The following is a 22,367-nucleotide window of genomic DNA, read 5'->3' as shown; positions in this document are numbered from 1 at the left end:
CCCCTGAACATTCGGTGTTACTTAATCCTGACCTCTGAACTCTCTGTGATACTTTATCCTGTTCCCAGAACTTTTTCTGTTACTTAATTCTGACCTCTGCACTCTCTCTTATACGTAATCCTGACCCCTGAACTCTGTACGTCAGGTAATCCTGACCCCTGAACTCCATATGTCACTTAATCCTGACCCCTGTACTCTGTATGTTACTTAATCCTAAACTCAGTGTGTTACTTACAGTGATTGTAAAGACCACATTTTTTATTAAAAAAATAAACAAGTTTATACTTACCTGCTCTGTGCAATGGTATTGCAGAGAGCCGCACTGGACCTCTGCTTCTGGTGTCCCCTACTGGTAATCTTGGCTCCTGGCCTTCTATGTCTGCCCCCATAGTCAGCCACTTGCAATGGAGGCAGACGTGTAGGCTCAGTCCCGAGCTGGGCTATGTTTGCCCACAGACAAACACAGTGCTGCTCAGCCCCCCACCCCCACACACTTTCTGCTCACTGAATTTTAATGACAGAAGGAGACAATGGCTACTGCTTTTCTTAGCAAAGTATGTAGGACCAAAAAGAAAGGGGAAGAAAACCTGCAGTTAATCTTTAACCACTTGCCTACCAGGCACTTTTACCCCCATCCTGCCCAGTCCAATTTTCAGCTTTCACAGCTGTTGCACTTTGAATGACAATTGCATGGTCATGCAACACTGTTCCCAAACAACATTTTTATCATTTTTTTTGAGACAGACAGAGCTTTCTTTTGGTGATATTTAATCACCACTGGGTTTTTTATTTTTTGATATACAAACTAAAAAAGACTGAAAATTTTGAAAAAAAAAAGTTTTCTTAGTTTCTGTTATAAAATGTTGTAAATAAGTAATTTTTCTCCTTTACTGATGTGCGCTAATAAGGCTGAAGTGATGGGCACTGATAGACTGCACTGATGGGCATTGACAGGCATCACTGGTGGGCATTGTCAGGCATCACTGGTGGGCACTGAAAAGTAGCACTAATATATGGCACTAATAGGCGGCACTGGCAGGCAGCACTGACTGGCACTGAAAAGCAGCTTCGATGGGCACTGATATGTGGCATTGATGTGGCACTGATATGTGGCATTGATGTGCACTGATGGGCACTGACAGGTGGCACTAATGGGGCTACACTGATCATCAGAGCACTCAGTGCCCTGATGATCAGTGTACATGTCCCCTCTGAGGAATGCCACTTACCGGCTCTCCTCTCCTCACATGCTGTCAGCGTAAGGAGAGGACTGCTGATAACCGGCATTTCCTATTTACATTGATCAGCTGTGATTGGACACAGCTGATCACATGATGGAGCCTACTTCATCTGCTCTTTAGCACAACTGGTGATCCGCTGTGTCCCAGGGACACAGCACACCACCGCTCGGCACGCATGCGCAGCTAGAGTGGGAGGACATCAGAATGAGAGAACCGCCACCCTCGCATCATTTCCTTATATGGCGGGCGGGAGGTGGTTAAACTCTTCCTCAACAGTTCAGTATAGAACAGAGGTAGGGAGGTATGAGGCGCTGTGTGCCATACAAACATAAAATAAGTTTTCAGCTCCTCTCCAATATCCATCTGAGGCTACTTATGTGGTTCACATATTTGAGAAGAAATGTACTGTGTTTTTATCTATTTTGTTTCATTTATTCTCATGTCATTTTTCCATAAAAGAGACAGAAACTACACTAAAATTAGGATATAGAGCATTTTTTTCCATGACGGAAACTGCATGTTTTAACAGGATTAGACAACAGTTAGGGTTTTTTTTGTTTTGTTTTTTACTTCATAAGCAAAATATATACAAAAAAACTAAATGCACATAATCTTTTAGATTGTAAGCTCTAACAAGCAGGGCCCTCTGTTTCCTCTTGTACCAAATTGTAATGTAACTGTAATGTCTACCTTTATTTTGTAAAGCGCTGCGCAAACTGTTGGCGCTATATAAAGCCTGTATAATAATAATACAAATGCATGGACCAATGGATATAAAAATATTCATCTTGAGGTATGTGTTTACACCATCTGCTGGCAGATTTTCAGTATTGCAATGCAGTAGTTTAGTTTTTTATATAGTATATTATTAAGCAAAGTTACAAAAGAAAAGATTCTGTGAATCACTGATAACCCAAATTGAAATCATCCTTACTACTGTAATGACATGTCTCTGCCAAAAATACACCAAAAAACAACACAGAGATTTACATGTACTGGAAACACCATAGAGATATGATAGTTCACCGCTAAATTATTGTGCTTTAAGCTTTATTGAGTTACTCTTCTTTTTTATGTGAACATGTAGACTAAAGACTGCTTCAGGGTCAGTAATACTGTGAGCACAACTGTGTATGCCTTATGGATTTCAGGGTATGCCAAGTGCCACCGAATTAATGGTCCCAAAAGGAACTGACCATGGACACATGTATATAGCTCATGGAGCCCAGACTATGCCAGATACTGGAGCCCTAGGAGGTACTGATAATTGAAATACAGTATTGTGAGTATTCCAGCACACAGCCTCTCGCTTGATTCTTTTTTAAAGGCCTTTTGGCCTAATTATATTTAAAAGAAAGTTCCACAACATGCTTCCCACACAGGGTTATCCACCATCAAACAAATGAAACAAAAATTCAGCCTCCTGGCTTGTAGACAGATTTCTGCCGCTCTAGCCTTCCACTTTAGGCTTACAGCTGTCTCCTACAGACTCCTTCCAAAATGACTTTTAGCACACAGCTAGCAGCCCCTTGCTGCGTTGGCTCCCGCCTCTCCTCGGTGGAGCTCTCCTGACTCCAAGGCAGTGACCTCCTGTCTGCCAAGGTGGAGCCCAGAACCCTGGTCCTGACTCTAGAAGAGAGCCATGCACACCTGACCAATCAGTCTTTCGGCCATTCCCAAAGCCTGGTCCCAGGATTGGAGATTTCATCCCTCCCAAATCACTTTGAAATCTCCAGGCTCCAGGTCCCAAAATGGACTTTACAAAGACATGAGGAAAGTGAAAAGCCACTTTCCTCTGCATCAGACAAGTACCCTGGAGCCCCTCAACCTGCCTTGTTGAGAATCCCAGGTGAAATATCTTTTTTATATCGTGACAGATCGCCACACTGTCACAGTATGTATACGACTCAAGAGCCCAGGCTTTGCCCAATTAGCCATTTTCCCTCTCCGGTGTCATGTGACTCGTTAATTTTACAAGGTGTGAATGGGGAGCAGATGTGTTAAATTTGGTGTTATTGCTCTCACTCTCTCATACTGGTCACTGGAAGTTCAACATGGCACCTTATGGTAAAAAACTCTCTGAGGATCTGAAAAAAAGACATGTTGCTCTACAGAAAAATGACCTAGGCTATAAGAAGATTGTCAAGACCCTGAAACTGAGCTGCAACATGGTGGCCAAGACCATACAGCAGTTTAACAGGACAGGTTCCACTCATAACAGGCCTCGCCATGGTTGATGAAAGAAGTTGAGTGCATGTGCTCAGCGTCATATCCAGAGGTTGTCTTTGGGAAATAGACGTATGAGTGCTGCTATCATTGCTGCAGAGGTTGAAGGGGTGGGGGGTCAGCCTGTCAGTGCTCAGACAGGCCTCACACTGCATCAAATTGGTCTGCATGTCTGTCGTCCCAGAAGGAAGCCTCTTTTAAAGATGATGCACAAGAAAGCCCGCAAACAGTTTGCTGAAGAAAAGCAAACTAAGGACATGGATTACTAGAACCATGTCCTGTGGTCTGATGAGACCAAGATAAACTTATTTGGTTCAGATGGTGTCAAGCGTGTGTGGCGGCAATCAGGTGAGGAGTACAAAGACAAGTGTGTCTTGCCTACAGTCAAGCATGGTGGTGGGAGTGTCATGGTCTGGGGCTGCATGAGTGCTGCCGGCACTGGGGAGCTACAGTTCATTGAGGGAACCATGAATACCAACATGTACTGCAACATACTGAAGCAGAGCATGATCCCCTTCGGAGACTGGGCCGTAGGGCAGTGTTCCAACATGATAACGACTTCAAACACACCTCCAAGACAATCACTGCCTTGCTAAAGAAGCTGGGGGTAAAGGTGATGGACTGGCCAAGCATGTCTCCAGACCTAAACCCTATTGAGCATCTGTGGGGCATCCTCAAATGGAAGGCAGAGGAGTGCAAGGTCTCTAACATCCACCATCTCTGTGATGTCGTCATGGAGGAGTGGATGAGGACTCCAGTGGCCACCTGCGAAGCTCTGGTGAAATCCATGCCCAAGAAGGTTAAGGCAGTGCTGGAAAATAATGGTGGCCACACAAAATATTGACACGTTGGGCCCAATTTGGATATTTTCACTTAGGGGTGTACTCACTTTTGTTGCCAGCGGTTTAGATATTAATGGCTGTGTGTTGACTTATTTTGAGGGGACAGTAAATTTACACTGTTATATAAGCTGTACACTCACTACTTTACATTGTAGCAAAGTGTCATTTCTTCAGTGTTGTCACATTAAAAGATATAATAAAATAATAAAATATTTACAAAAATGTGAAGGGTGTACTCACTTCTGTGAGATACTGTATATATAAAATCTCCCTAGAAAGTATCTTACATGTACTATATCAGATAATGAAGCCTACAATACAGTATGTATAGTGGTCACCTTGCTGTATATTAGTAGGTGAACCTGTTACTCTAGTTAATCCTGTCCCTTCTGGTCTGGGATTCTTTAGCTAGTTTTAGGTAGTTTAGCTAGGCTAGAGCCAGGTTAGACATCTGGTGGCCACTTCTGGTAATTAGAGGTCCGGTTGCATGACAGATTGGAAACTATCCCGTACCTGGTGGTGAGCCAGATGTGCAGAGGAAGGCCTCTTGTACAGCTCCGGCACAGGGTTACCAATAGTGGAACAGTAACCACAAGAGCACAGAAAGGTATGAGTGCTGCGATAAGTCCAGTAGTCTGTGTAGGTAGTAGCTGTCACTTCACTGGAATGATGCCAGGAACAGAGCAGCTGGTGGTAGGCAGATGTCACAGCAGGGCAGGGTAGTAGCAGGTAGATGGCACAGCAGACAGGCTGGTAGCAGGCAGGCTGATAGCAGATGGATGGCACAGAAGGCAGGCTGGTAGTAGACAGGCTGAGAGCAGATAGATTGTAACACCCTCCTAATTACACTAGGTGGAGCTACATCCCTTATGGTTAGGCAGGAGCTGAATAGCAACTCAGGTGCAATAGCCAGAGGGGTCAAATTTGTGTCAGGGCCGAGAAACTCTGCAGGCCAGCCCCTCTGGAATTTCCCCCTGCTCTGAGGCTTTCAGAGGAGGGGCTTGGAGGCAGTGGGTTGATCTGAGAAGTGATAGGCTTCACCTTTGAAGGACCACAGCCAATCCCCAACAGGAGGCTTGGCATGGGGTTGGACTCCCTTAAGAGGTGTTAGAGTCTGCTCAGTAGCAGGAGGAGTAAGAGTTGGAGAGTAGTGGTGGGAGAGAAGTGTGAGTCAGCAATTTCATTGATAGTGACTTAGTACACCATCTACAGATTTCTTTGACTAAGGTACACAAACCCTTTTCAGTCTTAGCTGTTAACTCTCCCTTGTCCATGGGCCTGGTCACCTTGTGCACTGTATCTATTACCCTGACCATTGGGGAATTTCATAGTGAGACAATCATCTTCTACTTCATAACATCTCCTGCTTATCCCCTTATCATAGGTTATCCTTGGCTTAAACGTCATAACCCACACATGAATCGGGCAACAGGAAAGATAAGGTCATGATCTTTTTTTTTTTTTTGCTTTTGTTTTGTTTATAGCGCAAAAAATAAAACACCCAGCAGCTATTAAATACCACCAAAAGAAAGCTCTATTTCTGTGAAAAAAATGATAAAAATGTCATATGGGTACAGTGTTGCATGACCGCGCAATTGTCATTCAAATTGCAACAGTGCTGAAAGCTGAAAATTGGCCTGGGCAGGAAGGGGGTATAAGTGCCCAGTAGGCAAGTGGTTAAGGTAAGCTGTGTGTGATATTTTATCTCACTTGGGGCTGTTTGTTGTTACTTTATACATCTAATATCTACATGAATATATTTAATCTACTGCCCTTATGTGGGGTGATGTTTTATGTTGAATAATCGGCATGATCCTGTTCAGTAGTTAGATATGTGGATGTTTTTTGTAATTATTTTTTATATATATATTGATTTTTCCCGTTTCCTCCTTTTTAGTCCACTATTCCCCTCTGGTAGTGGTCTACCCATGGGCCGGCACGACATACCAGGCTAGGGCTCCCCATCAATGTTTGAACATATCATGTGTTTTCCTGTGCCTTTACATTTTGTGGAACTTTGGACCGCAATAAGGAACACATAGATACATTTCAATATATATTTATATATATATATATATATATATATATTTTTCCATTATGTGTGTGTGTGTGTGTGTGTGTGTGTGTATACTGTATATATATATATATATATATATATATATTTATTTATTTTACCCTATTTTTTCTCCTTCATTTCTTCCTTTTTCTTTTGGGATTGGTTATGTAATAAAATCCATTGTTTGTGTAATTACTATAATGATCTAATTTTCTCCTATTTTCAATATTATTGTAGTGATTACCATATCCACTTCTTTGAGATCTAAGGCCCTGAGGAAGCGGATTACCCTGCAAAATGCGTGGACCTACAGTTCAGATCTCCATAGGACTCCAACGTAACAGTCCCTCCACCACTACTCTATATGTGGGAAATAAGGGACAGATTCTAAGTCCTATATTACTAATGTTTTTAATGTAAACATGTTTTATATTAGTGGAATAAAATGTTTGCAAAATATTTTTATAGCATTGTTATGGTCATATTTGACCCTTGGAGGGGTATTTAAAGTCCCGTCATTTGGTGTTTCTTTATGATTATGGTCTCAAAAGGGATGATAACCTCCAGGCCTGGACTGGCCATAGGGCACACCAGGCATTTGCCCGATGGGCCAGGGCCGCCATGCTTAAGAAGAGCTGCCTGTTGATGCCCGGTTCGCACAGCAGGAGCAGATGGAATGAATATTCCATCATCACCAACTGCCCCCTGCTAACACCTCTGCATCCAGCCTCTGTTTCAGCTATCCAGCTTGACTCCAGTGACATGTCACCTGCTATCCAGCCTGCTGTTACTAATTCTCTGTCTACTGCCCAGTTTGGCTCAATGTTAAATGTCAATAGTCCCAAAAAGAAAAATTGTTTTCAAAGAGACCATGTAGATTTAATACATTTTTTAACCTCTTGAGGGTTTTGAACTTGGAAGATACACCCCAACAGACTTCAACAGTTTGTAGGATGTATCTCCTACATTCTGTTCCTCTTCTCCTGCCTCTGCCCCCCCCCCCCCTCCCATCCCCCCTGCCACAAATTATGGCAACTGCATTGCAAATGCAGCTGTCAAAATGCAAAGCTCTTGTGTAAAATGACGCCTGCAAGTGTAATTGAGTAATACAGTTGTTATGCTGTATTTATTATTTAATTCATATGTTGACCAAAGGTATGGCCTGGATCTGCATATGAATACAGTTAAGGAAACCTTGTCAGCAGAAAGTAAAAATATTTTTATATAAAATATATTCCTATTTAACCTTGTATTAATTCATTGTTAACCCTAGTCAGCCATAATTAACAATTTTCTCCACTTCTTTTCTCTTTATCCCTTATTTTAGTGCTGATCTTTTTAATTGCATATTTTGTTAACCACTAATATTTAAATATGTTTTTCTGTTTAATCTGCTTTGTTTTCTTTTTTGCAGTGTCACATTAAAAGAATTGGCAAAACTGAAAAATGTATTTCAGATGCAAGTAACTTGCAGATTATAACACTAAATGTACATTTTTATTTACAGCAAAACTATTTTTATTTTTAACTGCTTCCAATGTTCTGATCACTGCCATAAGTCTTATCAGAGTCTGGCCTTTTAGGGTCTCAAGTGATCAATTTTCAGATATATGTATGCCATAGTTTGTAGACTCTATAAATTTCACATAGAGTAAATAATATACATTGTTTTGAGTTATTGTTACCCACAAAATGTAGCAGAATACATTTTTGGCCTAAATTTATGAGGAAAGATTATTTATTTGCAAAATATTATGCCAACAACTAAGCAAAAACTTTTTTTTTTTCAAAGTATTCAGTATTTTTTCATTTATATAGAAAAAAATAAAAAAAAACAGTAGTTATCAATTACCACCAAAAGAAAGCTGTATCTGTGTGAAAAATGCTAACAATTTAATTTGGGTACAGCATTGCAGGACTGCACAATTATCATTCACAGTGCTGAAAATTGGCCTAAACTGGAAGAGGGTGAAAGTGTCCGGACTTGAAGTGGTTAAATAAACACTTGTCAAAACAGGATATATTTATTTATTTACAGTATTTTTACTTTTTGGTCTATGGCTTACATAGAAATAACTAAATTTTCAATGTCTCAGTTCATTCAAAGGGGAGGCTTGGTCTGGGGGCATTTTTCCTCTGGGCTAGTTCGAATAATATATGTTGGGCTAGGTCCCAAGTGGAACTGCTTCCCAATTCAGACCTCAGGGTCTGTCATTGACAGCTGCTGAGCGTTGTATAGCTAGTTGCTCCTTCATCTTACCTTGGATCACAGTGTTTGGCATGGGTAAGTTTTCCAGGACTAACTTCCTTTGCGGCTCTGAGATTTTGACAAAGAGCCTCAGGGGTATCCAACCTTTTGATTTTCCTAGGTTACAATGGAAGAGGAGGAACTGTCTTGGGCCGCACATAAAATACACTATCAATAAGGATTGGCAGATCACAAGGTAACAATCACTGATATAGATAAAGGTACCTATCTGAGTAATAAAACTTTATGTATTTTTTATTATTATTAATGTAAAAGAGGACAACATAAAACGAGTGTAATATTTGACACTGTTTTTGATAAACTACTATTGTAGTAGCAATTCTCAATGAATTCTTAAGGTGCTCATCAGATATTTGGTTCTAGTTTTGCCCGTTGTGTGCTTCATCCTTGAAGACAGTTGCTGACAAATATACTGTAGGTGCTGCCAAAAACTAAATAAGATGTGAAAGTGGGATATTTTTCTTTGGGAAGATAAAACTCATAAAAGTCCAGTAAAGAGACGCTATCAAATTTGTCTTCAGACGCATGTGTTCACTAAGGGTAAACCCATTTTTACAAAAAATTCCCCCCGATAATCAAATTTTTAAGTACGTTTATAATTTTGTGTTGGGTCACATCCATAGCTGTCTTGGGCCTGAACACCCCTAAACTAGAAGATTGCAAAACTGTGAAATATATTGTGCTTGTTTGGTAATGGAAGCTGAATGGAAAGGATTATTTGAGATGACATGGTATTTTATTTAGATGAGCTCATGTAATTTTCAGCAATCATTTTGTTCAGCTCACACAATGTGTTCACTTATACTTTATTCTTTCATTTACACTTTATTCCCTGTTTTAGCATACATATGTGAAAAGGTGATTTGCAATAAACCATGTTCTTTATGTGGAGTGATTTTTGTAGCCTACAAAAACCATGAACCATGAATGTTTTCCTGAATATCAAAAGTTTCTAGTCCTTCACCATCAAACCATCACATTCTGACAAATATTTGCAATCTAGGGTTGTTGAAAATATTATTACTAAGACAATGTGGAGACTAATAGTCTAATAACTGCAACATTTCAAAAAATGACAGGAAAAATAACTACTTCTTATGTCATCAACATCTAACCAATATATATTTATCCATTTTATTTCAGTACAGTATACTAGGATCAATATTTATGACTCATTTATAATTGAAATGCCTTGGTTAACATTCAGCATTCTTTAGCTCTGTATGTCATATTTTATTTGTTCCCAGAAGGTTGAGTTTTTTTATGTAGCTTGATCTTATGGTCACTTCATGGGACATATAACTTTTACACAAGTTTTAATCAACACCAGTTTGCACTCTGTCGCCCTCTCTCATCATAATAAATGTATCCTTAGTAATAATGTAAAGCATTGGATTTTCATACACTTTACATGTATTCACCATACAGCCATACAAAAAAAGAGCAGGGCTTTATGGGGATGTTATTAACCTACCTTAAAGTAATAGTAAACCCTCAGACAATTATAGCCATTTATGTTAAACTCAGCACAGTTAGTAGTAAATATACATTTCTGTCTTCACTGTACACAAAATGTATTGGTGTAACTGTAGCTAGGTGCTCTGTCCCTCTCTCCTGAACTTCCAGTCTGGGAGTGCCCACTGTGTGGCCACCCCTCTGGTCTTTATGTTCCATTAACCTCCCTGGCGGTATTCCTGAGTGTAGCTCGGGGTAAAGTTTCAGTACTACAAGTGGTAACCATGAGCTACACTCGGGTTTACCATGCAGTGCTGCTCCGCAATCCCTCGATCACTTACCTTGTCCTTCGCTCCCGCGATGTCCCTCCTGCAGTGTCATCCGCCGGATGCCGGCATCTGGGTTCCGTCTCCTGTGAGCGTCGGGACGTACGGGGGACGGAACGGCGGGAAATTTGAAAATGACAAAAAGTGATATTCACTGAATTCACTAAAATCACATAGTAAAACGTTACTGTATCAAACCATTTCACATACATTTTGTCCCTACTGCTTTGTCCTGTGCCCTGCCTGCATTTTTACTGTTCTTTCTGCCTGGAAACTGAGAAACGTCCATGGCGTCCAAAAAGCATCCTTTTAGGTCAAAAGCGGTTTTAGACCAGCTAGAGAACAGCGATAGTAAATTAGAACCACTTGCAGAATTGAGTGATAATGATTCGTGAGGAAATTCGTCATCAGACACTGAAAACGATTCTGCGACTTTGCTCAGTGATGTGCAAACGTGGCGCTCTATTTCAAATTTCAGTGTTTTTGGTTTGATTATATTATTGAATTAAATGTATTATTATATTATTATTTTTTATGATTATTTATTAAATTATAATTTATGATTTCGTGTTTCAAGTTTTATCCTACCCGGGATGTTTACTAGACTTGTTCGGACAGATTTCAGTAAGTTATTCCTAAAAATTACAGGCCTACAATAAAAAAATACATATTTCCATGCAAAAAAAATGTACCACTTTGAGCACAGAAATATGGACATAATCAGACCGCTAGGGAGGTTAAGCCATGCCTATCTATGGAGATCCTATAGAATAAAGTCCCTGTCATTCAACAACCTTGTAGGAGGAACAGGGTAATGTCTTTGGATGTGAAGTTTTTCTGCAGTATCTGCCCATCTCTGGCCAGGTGTGAGCACATCAGGGTTGCTCCAAGGAGACCCTGGTTTGGTGGAAACCATCCAAAGGGAGGAAATGAGGATCATCAGGACAGCAGACAAGGAACTGAGGTATGCCGCTACCACATTTTTTCATGCAAGGATTTAATTGCACTTTAAGGAGTTCTTTGTGAGGCAGTCTGTTTTATTGGTGGATTTACCCAGAAGAGAGACTACATCAGTATCCATTATGTGGCATTGTACCTTGGAGACCTGGAAGGTTGGGTCCTTGGTATCTTTTGAGTATTTGGTGCATGAGAAAGTGGCAATTTGCTGGGTTTTGGGTTCATAGGAACCAATCATTGGGTTCATTCCTCCAATCATAGGAAATTTGGTAAGTATGTTCCCCCTAGGTGTTGTCAAGCATGTCTCCTCTGTGGAGCTCTGAGGAGCAAGCCTAGGAGTTTTTCTGTGGAAACTTCGATTATGATGCAACTTAAACTTTGAAATTAAGATTTGCTGTTGTTAATTCACTGCAAAGTTGGAGTTGCACCAATTTGAACTGCTCCTTTTCCGACAATAGGGTGCAACATGTCATGTGATCTGGAACTATCAACCAGGGCAAAAAGAAAATCCCATATTTTGGGTTGTCCCCAGAAATGTAACAGAGGGGAAATCTCTGATTGGCTATCACAGTGAGTAGTCACTCTGCAGCCCACCCCCCTTGTTTTTTTCTCTCACTATGAATAGAGAAGAAAGATACATTGTATCTCTCTAACTCCTGGCATAGAGAGAAAAACAAATTTTTGTAAAAAAAGAAAAAAAAAGGATAACTAAATAAATATTAAAAAATAAAAAATAAAGAAAAAATACCTAGATCAAGGTTTGACCTAGTTCAGTGCCAGGGTTAGCGTTTGGGTCATGGTCAGGGTCAAAGGTCAGGATTTGGTGTCAGTGTGTTTTAGGTGAAAAAACAAACAAAAACAAAATGCGCACTATTGTTTCTGGGCTGTACTACGGGTACAAACAACAAATAACATACACATATATGGTATCGCTGCGAACGTCAAGAGCTGAAGAATTTATTTTGGGTTGTTCTTTGGTGGTAGGTTATGGTAGTAACAAGAAACACACAGCTAAATAAAAAAAAAATTATTTGTTTTTTACTATTTTGGGCCAGTTTTCCTTTGATAATTAAAAAAAAAAAAAAAATCAGGAGATATCCATTACCATTTACCACCAAATGAAAGCCCAATTTGTCCTGAAAAAAACAAGGTATAATTCACCTGGATGTACAAAGTAGTTGTGATGATATGTACGGTGTTACTAACACATGTCAACATTGCAAAATTGTGCTTAGGCATTTAGATTTGTTTTACCCTTAGGTGTGAAGGGGTTAAAGTAGCTCATTTCCGAATAGCAAAAAAAATTGGTCTGGTTACGAAGGGGGTAAAATCTTCCGGAGCTGCAGTTTGAACAGGCTTCTTTTCAGAAGATGTTTTGCCATCCCACACTCCAAAGACATACTGGTAGGTGAACTGGCTCCTGTCTAAATTGGCCCTAGTATGTGTATGTATGAATGTAAGTTAGGGACCTTAGATTGTACACCCCCTGAGGGTTAGGGACTGATGTGAATGTACAATATATATGTAAAAGCGTTGCGTAAATGGACGGCACCAGGGGCAAACTGACCATTTGGAAACTCGGGCACTGCCCGAGGGCCCGGGGTCAGTAGGGGGCCACATGAGATGCACCTGGTACCTTTTTCATAGGCTTTTTTGAGTTTGGGCAAGGACACAGGGGCCCCATGATCCCCTATTGCCTGGGGGCCCCATAAGTTGTCAGTCCGCCCCTGTACGGCGCTATATAAGTACCTGAAATAAATAAATGTAGAAATATAATCACGAATAGAAGAAAACACAGCAAGGCTTCCTTCAGTGCAGTTTGGTGTGTAGGCAGTAGAGGGCAGCAGCGCGCTTCTCCAGCTGGTGTATTGAGCGGTGTGCTGTCAGCACTGCAGACAGAGGATGTTTCCTCAGCTGCAGTAACACCTCCTCCTCTTCGTTCTCCTCCTGCTCCCGGTCTTCTCACTGCTCACTCACCTCTTGTGGAGAAAGCTCGGGAAGAGAGTGACACCCGGATAAAGTGACGGCAAGCCGGGCAGGAGGCGCTCCATGGAGGTGTGTGCGGGAGTGTACCTGGCTCTGAGTGACCATGAACAGAAGCCCTACTCTGAGCTGTTCTCCCTGTGCCAAGTGGAGGGCTCCCCCCGGCTGGCGGCGGGCAGCAGTAAAGTAGCCGAGCTGTTCCGAGCATCCCAGCTCCCTGCAGAAACTTTACACCAGGTGAGTGGTCTGAGGACGGACAGGTGAGGAGGAGGGGCGTGGCTGGACTGGGCGGGGCTGCTCATCCTTCATAGCAGGCTGTTTACTTGTGTGTGCACCCTGCAAGGCTCCCATCTCACAGGACAGGTCGGGCCTCTCCTTACTGCACTGGATTTACCAGTCAGCTGAGCTGCTGCACATGTTTCCACTGCTGACTGAAGAGGAGGATAATGCTTACTCTGCTAAACAGCCCCAGACCTTACAGGAAAATCAGCCAAGCCAATAGAAACAATTGCGCATAAAGCAGAGCTTCACTCTACCCCCCCCCCAAAAAAAAAACAAAACATTTGCCCCCCCCCCGACCAGGCCATTTTTTTGCGTTACGGTGCTGCGTTACTTTGACAATTGCGCGGTCATGCAATGCTGTACCCAAATGAAATTTATGTCCTCTTCCCCCCCCACAAATAGAGCTTTCTTGATTCATTATGTGATCATCTGTGCATTTTTTCTTTTTTTGCGCTTTAAAAAAAAAAGACCAACAATTTTGAGAAGAAAATTTTTTTTTTTACTTTTTGCTATTAATGTTCAATAAAAAAATGTAAAAAATCAAATTTTATCCTAAATTTAGGTCAAAGTGTATTCTGCTCCATGTCTTGGTGAAAAATAAATCCCAATACGTGTAAATTAATTGGTTTATGTGAAAGTTATAGCGTTTACAAATGGCGGTATAGAGACTGGGAGTTTTTTTTTTTAATTTTATTTTTACTAGTAATGGCGGCGATCAGCGACTTGTAGTGGGCATTCTGACATTGGGGGCGGGGGGACTGACTTGGTGTCACTGACATCCCCAATGACACCAATACAGTGATCAGTGCTAATAAAAAGCACTGACACTGTACTAATGGCACTAGGCAGGAAGGGGTTAACATGTGCGGCAATCAAAGGGTTAACTGTGTGCTGTTTTGCATACTGGGTTGTGTTTGTGCTTCACTGTAAGCATACTGCTTTGCATGGCTGTGCTGTGCAGAGCGATGCAAAGCAGTGGGCAGGAGCTGACAGGGGAGAGAACTGTTTTATTTACAAACAGTTCTCCCCACCCCGTCGGAGATGCTTGGCAATCACTGGGCACTGGTGAATAATCACCAGTGGGACCCAGTGATTGACAGCCGCAGCCTGTGAATGGTGGCACGGGTGGGGCACGTGCGCGCCCTCTACCCGGAAATGCAAAATCGCATAAATATATGTGATTTTGCGCACCCATGTCGCCCTGTAGCAGTACTTCTGCAATAGGGCAGATGGGAAGCGGTTAAAATCAGCAGCTACAAATACTGTATCTGCTGATTTTTTGCCCGGGTTCACATATATGCGGTGTGGTACATCACATGTGATTTGCACATGAACCGCACCACATTCCTGTACAAACACATGCAATTTGTGTGCGGTGTGACTGGAGCCATACATTATGTAAGGTTCTAATTGCACAGCACCCACACCAAAAAGATGCAGGACCCTTTTTTGGGGTCTGCACTAGAATCGGATCACATGGCTATTCACACCTATGCGATCCGATTCTGAACATCGTACCGCGTTTTGCGGACCAATTTCGGGATGTTGTTAACATACACACCCGCAGCAGTTCGCATGAACGGGGTGCGCTTCTGATGCGGTGCGGAATTTGCACAGAAAACACTGCGAATTCCACACCACATCAGTGTAAACACAGGCTTAATAAAAGAACACTTACCTGTCCTGGGATCCAGCATTGTTCTCACCCAAGCTTCTTCTTCATTAGGGGTGCCAGCGTGTTAAAGCAGAACCCCGGGCAAAAACCTCTTTACATGTCCTTGTTGCTGATTTCCTACCTTCATTGAATATGCCATTCATCATCTGGTTGCTCTGAAATAGCCTATTCATTTTCAAATCAAACCGGAGGTTGTAAAGGCTCAAGGTTTTTTTTGCATTCTCTCTAACCTCTTTGCAGCAGCCCCCCTAATACTAGCCTAAGCCCCCTCTTAATCCAGCAATGTGCACTGAAGTCTTGGCTATCCGCAGACTCCCTCTGCTCATTGGCTGAGACAGCAGCGGGAGCCATTGCTTTCAATCACATCCAGTGAGCCAATGAGAACAGAAAGGGGGCAGGGCCAAGCTGGGCATCTATTTGTTAATGGTACAATTCAAAAACCCCAGTGCACACGTTCCTGCATCAAAGAGTGGCTACACGTGTAGGTGGGTGCTGTACAGTGACCATCTGCTGGAACTGAGAAACATCACAAGGGAGAAATGTCACCAGCACACCAAAGTACTCCAATATGGGTCCAAAGCTTTAATAAGCAATCACATGGTTACAGCAAGAGCAATGTTTTGGAGTCTCTCAGGACCCCTTCATCAGGCATGTGATGATGCCTGATGAAGGGGTCCTGCGAGATTCCGAAAGGTTGCTCTTGCTGTAACTATGTGTTTGCTTATTAAAGCATTGGAGCACTTTGGTGTGCTGGTGACATTTCTCCCTTCCGTATGTGCATTGACACATGGAGCAGCAGCTGGGGAGTGTGCATGTTTAGGTAGCTCCATAGCAAGCTGCTTGCTGTGGTGGCACCCAACAGGAAGGAGGGACCAGGAGCACCGGCGGGGGGATCTGAGAAGAGGAGGCTAGGCTACTCTGTGCAAAACCAATGCACACAGCAGGTAAGTATAGACACGTTAGTTATTTTTGTAAAAAAAAATTAAATCTTTAGAATCACTTTAAAGTCTTACTAAACCCTGCATTCACTATATCTGGTCTCCCACAGTACACAGAAAATGGGAATGCAATTATTTTAGTAAATATAAACTTCTAAATACCTTTTCTCATCAGCAGTTACAGCAGTCTTGTGACTTCTATCAGTGTCCAGCAAGAGCACTGGTTAAAGCGTGTAGGAGGAGTTTTCATTCTCCTCTGACTGTCCTATGAGGCTGCATAATCCCTGATCCTCTGCCTGGACAGTGCTGATTGACCCTGTGCTGATCACATGCTCTCTCCCAAGAAAATAAAACTCTCAAGCAATACACACCAAACTGAGCATGTGCAGGCTTGCCTCCCAAGGCTCTGTTCTATCAGTAGATGGATTGGGGAAAGTAGAAGAAGGGAAGGATCAGAGAAGACAGGATCAAACAGCCTTTTTACACAATGCAGAGGTTTAACCCCTTAGGTTCCACAGTGAGTATAACACGCATGCTTTACTGCATATACAGACGGATTTTACTGCTGTGGGTTTAGTAACACTTTAATTCTCTTTGGTTTCCTGTTTGTTAGACCAGGGACTGCTCTGCCTCCTATTTCCCCAGCAACTGGTCTTGGCACATCCCTTCTGTAGTTCTTTCTCCAGGAAGCAGTGATGTAATTCGGCCCCACTTGCAGTGATGGGTGGACCGAGACTCTCAGACACATTCAACATGTACAGGCCTAATGTACCTGCCCACATTCACTACAATTCCCTGTGGTTGATGGGAACTGTAGTTTCCTTTTACTGCCACCAGAGAGGAGAGGATACAATGTAATCCCTGCTGTTACACCTCCTCTTTGGCAGAGCAGTTACGGTCATCTTTTGAATTACAGAGATGAGGCCATGAAAATTCAATCAGACTTTTCTACTACATAAGGATTTTCAAAATTGTATTAACGGTTTAGTGTTTTGTGTAGGGTGTTGGTGTACTAATGGGTGATTTTTTTTGCATGTCCCGGAGTTCTTCTTTGACTGTGGGCAGTCTGCTGTGACTTCTTGGTGCTTCACAGCTGGATCCCACTGTGCATGCGTGATCCACGCTGCGTTTTGTGAATGTGTCCCAAAAGGCTGTGGACAAAGAGGGGGGACTTCGCGATCCAAGTGGAGGTTGGAGCATGTACCTATCGAAACTAGGTACCTACTGCCCCCCCCCCCCCAAAAAAAAAGGAGAGGCAAAAAAGTGGAAGTTCCCATTTTTGAGTGAAGTTCCGGTTTAACTTCACCAAGTTGATTTGGGGTATATTCTATGTCACAAGAAGGGATTGTAGTGTATAAGGCCATTCAAACTGGAGTTCAATCGATTAAAAGTACACGCAGTCTTTTTTTTGCACATCCGAAAACTAATGGACATTTTATATGGACATACTTATTTCAGTAAGTGTTTTTACTTCACCATGTATGCACTTTTAATTTGCAGAACTTTTCAAATAAAATGTGATATTTTGTTTACTTTTTATTTATAGTATGCAGTTTATTGAGACTTATGAAAATTGTACCTATTGGTTTATGAATTGTAGGAAGGTATATGAAGTGTATACAGTATCTATTTATAGTGGTAACACATGCAAAAATTTTAGCACTTTATTAGTAATCATGTGATATAGAGCACAGAGGAGGTAGAAGCGTTGATTATCTTTTTACCTTTATATGGTGGCCCTACACAATTTGCTTAACCTCTTGGTGCCAGCCGCACGCAAATGTCTGGGCCTTGACGTCGAGCGGTCGCACATTTGCGTGCAATTAAGAAAAACATATGTGCTGAGAGCGCGCGCCCTGCACGCTCCCAGCACGCATGTCTGGTACACAGAAAGGTCCTGATCTCCTCTTTCGATAGGGACCTTTCCCGATCATGTGACAGCGAATCACGGTGGTCACATGACCCTAAAACCCTGCCCCGCCTCCCGGCTTCAGAAACTCTTAAAGGGCTGGGAAGGGCCCGCACCAAGGTGTTAATCGATTGATTTATTTTATAAGGCTGGCCATACATTATACAGTTTTCTTGTACAATTTTATTTTAGCTTTACCAAAACTATATAATATGAGGTCAAACATAAACACTTTCAATTTGCATGCAATCAGACAGGCACTAAATAGTTGAAGGTAAATCTAAAGGTAATCGAATAAGAAAATTGTATGTATGGTCAGCTTAATTTATCCCTTGCAAGAGGAGTAATTAATCTATAGTGAAAGCCCACTCAATCAATATGACAACATGAACGTGGATTTTGTTCAATAGTTGGAAGATATGATCTTAAGTTATTGGTCGCATTTCGGTTTTTAACATGTAGTCTCATAAGTTGATCATTCAAAATATGATCGTATTCATGAACTAAGCATCTCAGTGCTGCTGATCAATGCTGAATGATCAATAATTTTCCACGCTGACCAATAAACTGAGTGTGATCATATTCAATCTAAATCGATCAGAAGGGAAATGATGCCTAATTAATTGTTTGCCAATTCAGTTGTTTTAACCACATCCCACATTGATCAGATAATAAAATCAAAGCATGTATGGTTACCATAGGGCCCCTTTCACATTGGCCATATCCATGATCCTTGAACGGCCTTTCTGCTGATTTGTTACTCAGATCACTCAAGATGAACAATTCCATTACTTTTCATAGACCTGTTGCACCTGAGTGTGGTGTAACTTGTTGCATAAAGCTCGAAAAAAGCACTCGAGCTCCTTTGAGGCAGAATCGTACGTTTTTAGACTCATATACTTTAACGGGGATGCCTGAAAACCATTTGAAAAATGTGTTTCTACCTACATTTTTCAGGTGCTCAAATTTAAAAGTTTGTGGGACCAAAAATGCATAAGTCCCGTGAAAAATGTGCATAAAAAAAAACCTCTGAGATGGCTGGCTTTGCCCTAGCTAAGTGTGAATGGGAGCTTAGATGTAGCAACAATTGTGTAGTTTCAGGGCCTACCTTTAATAGTCTATTTATTTATATGTTATATATATTTATATTAAATCAGGAAAGCCCTAGTTATTGGTAAATCAAAATGCAATTGTAACTTGTATGGTCAGGTGTACACTTGCCCAGCACTGTGTGGGTGATTTCAGGAAAGAGTCATTATAATGTGTTTCACTTCTCTGTATTGTTTTGTTCTGGATACAGTGTAATTACATACACCAACCAACCAGAACTGATTTTATTGATGTAAGATCATTACAGTATGAATTCTAATGCTATACGTACTGCACATTACACATACTGGTTTTACTTTATACTTTAGTAACATGTTAGTGACAAAGGCTACATTTGTACTTGGGTGCAGAAATATGCACAAAGTTGCACACTTTCCCACAACACATACAAATGTGCAGCACTTTAGCAGATGTGCGACGGTGCAATTAAACTTAATGGCAGCCTCATGCATCTTGCACTTGCATCAAAACACATAGTTACAAAGTACCATGCATTTTGGTGCAGCACGATTTTGCAAAATGGTCAGGGACTTTTTTTGTGTGTTTCTCAAACATATGTTAGCCCATTGAAATTATTGGGCTGCCTTAAACGCGATGTGTGGAAATGCGCAAAAACATGCAAGTGCGCTGTTACACCTGCATGGTGTGAATGCAGCCTTAGAAACTTCAGAAGTGTTCATATTGCCTCAAGCACTGTGTCGAATCCATATGAGTTTGGGCCCCCTAGAGATCTGTTGGTTTTTTACAGTTCATATGTTGTTTGGCTTTCTAGCCAGATGTGCACAACAAAACTGCCCTACAGTGATTGCATGCGCTTACAGTGAGGAACAGAAGTATTTTGCGATTTTGCAAGTTCTCCCAATTAGAAATCATGGAGGAGTCTGAAATTCACATTGTAGGTGCATTAAATAATATAAATGATGAAGCGCTCAACTTATATCCTTCAAAATTATAATCAATCTACAAAAATATATAGTGCAAAATCCCCAACGTAAATTATACACCCCCTAGTGGTAAATAGTGATATTCAACAGAATGACACTTGAACTGTGCAAAGTGATAAGTATTATACAAAATATATTACAAGATCAAATCCAAAAATTATTAGTGATGCCACACTGTGTAAAATAATAAAAGTGTTCAATACACTGTGGTAATGATTTCACTCCATGCTGCCATTGTGCTCTTCGTGACTCTTGAAGTGACTCCCCTCATAAATAGCCAAAGTGCCCCCTCACCTTCAACATTCGACCCTTGCGGGTCACAAGGCTTTATATATATAATATATATCTGCCAGGATATTGATACTCCACTGCCTCCACCGACTTAAATCAAGATCCTCCTCCAAGCAATGGGTTCCTCTCAAACACCTTCCCTCACAATACGGGCTCAAAACAGGGCGCATATGCAAGAGAAGAACAGACCTCCATAGTGCAACACTATTTTAATGCACTCAAGGTTAAAATGACAAAAACGCACTCACATGTACTCCAACAGAGAGAAGCAGTTCCCATGTGCTATGGGTATACTCAGGTGTACCAAGGTGTATCAAGGTGTCATTCTGTTGAATATCACTATTTACCACTAGGGGGTGTATAATTTACGTTGGGGATTTTGCACTATATATTTTTGTAGATTGATTATAATTTTGAAGGATATAAGTTGAGCGCTTCATCATTTATATTATTTGTTGACACATATCTGGAGGTATAAAGATTAGGTGATAGCAGCTTACTTTTTGATCACTAGGTTCTGTGGAGCGCAGGGGGATTTTTTGTATATTTATTTCTGTCTAATTGTAGGTGCATTCCCACTCTGAGAGACAGAATTTTAAAAAAAATTTAGGAAATCACATTGTATGATTTTTAAAGAATTTATTTGTCTTGCACTGCTGAACATAAGTATTTGAACACCTGAGAAAATCAGTGTTAATATTTGGTACAGAAGCCTTTGTTTGCAATTACAGAGGTCAAACGTTTCCTGTAGTTCTTGACCAGGTTTGCACACACTGCAACAGGGATTTTGGCCCACTCCTCCACACAGATCTCTAGATCTGTCAGGTTTCGGAGCTGTCGCCGAGCAACACGGAATTTTAGCTCCCTCCAAAGATGTTCTATTGATTTTAGGTCTGGAGACTGGCTAGGCCACTCCAGAACCTAGATATGCTTCTTACGGAGCCACTCCTTGGTTATCCTGGCTGTGTACTTCGGGTCGTTGTCATGTTGGAAGACCCAGCCACGACCCATCTTCAATGCTCTGACTGAGGGAAGGAGGTTGTTGCTCAAAATCTCACAATAAATGACCCCATTCATCCTCTCCTTAATACAGTGCAGTCGTCCTGTCCCCTTTGCAGAAAAGCACCCCAGTAGGGATGGTGTTCTTGGGATGCAACTCATCCTTCTTTTTCCTCCAAACAGTTCTACTTTGGTCTCATCTGACCACATGACTTTCTCCCATGCCTCCTCTGGATCATCCAGATGGTCATTGGCAAACTTCAGATGGGCCTGGACATGTGATGACTTGAGCAGGGGAACCTTCCGTGCAATGCATGATTTGAAACCACGACGGCGTAGTGTTCTACCGACAGTTACCTTTGAAACTGTGAAACCAGCTCTCTTCAGGTCATTGACCAGCTCCTCCCTTGTAGTTCTGGGCTGATTCCTCACCTTTCTTATCAGTGATACCCCACGAGGTGAGATCTTGCATGGAGCCCCAGTCTGAGGGAGACTGACACTCGTCTTTAGCCACTTCCATTTTCTAACAATTGCTCCAACAGTTGATCTGTTTTCACCAAGCTGCTTGGCAATTGCCCCATAGCCCTTTCCAGCTTTGTGGAGGTCCACAATTTTGTCTCTGGTGTCTTTTTACAGCTCTTTGGTCTTGCCCATGGTAGTAGTTGGCGTCTGACTGTGGGGTGGACAGGTGTCTTTAAAGAGCTCAGACAGGTGCTACTACGTTAGATTAATAAGTGGAGTAGAGGTGGACTTTTTAAAGGCACAGTAACAGGTCTTTGAGAGACAGAATTCTTGCTGTTTCTTAGGTCTTCAAATACTTATGTTCAGCAGTGCAAGACAAATAAATTCTTTAAAAATCATACA

The 22,367-nt window shown here is 41.6% G+C and overlaps 1 protein-coding gene across 3 annotated transcripts in view; it reads left to right on the top strand.

Annotated features, from left to right (window-relative positions):
• The first annotated feature begins 13,255 nt into the window (after window positions 1-13,255).
• The window catches only part of REPS2 (RALBP1 associated Eps domain containing 2), a 208,009-nt gene continuing 198,897 nt past the window's right edge, over window positions 13,256-22,367 (top strand). For 2 of the 3 annotated variants that reach the window (XM_089676565.1, XM_089676564.1), the window contains exon 1: window positions 13,258-13,592. In XM_089676565.1, the coding sequence (XP_089532691.1) occupies window positions 13,422-13,592 (171 nt within the window). In that variant the 5' untranslated portion in view covers window positions 13,258-13,421. Of the gene's footprint in view, window positions 13,593-22,367 lie in introns of all 3 variants that reach the window. The other variant, XM_089676566.1, reaches the window with a different exon arrangement.

The sequence above is a fragment of the Staurois parvus genome, unplaced genomic scaffold (assembly GCF_062004578.1).
Source record: "Staurois parvus isolate SC_StPar_1 unplaced genomic scaffold, SC_StPar_1.0 ptg000172l, whole genome shotgun sequence".
Classification (NCBI taxonomy): Eukaryota; Metazoa; Chordata; class Amphibia; order Anura; family Ranidae; genus Staurois; species Staurois parvus.
The sequence above is the reverse complement of the archived record's forward strand: the minus strand, read 5'-3'. Positions and strand labels throughout refer to the sequence as shown.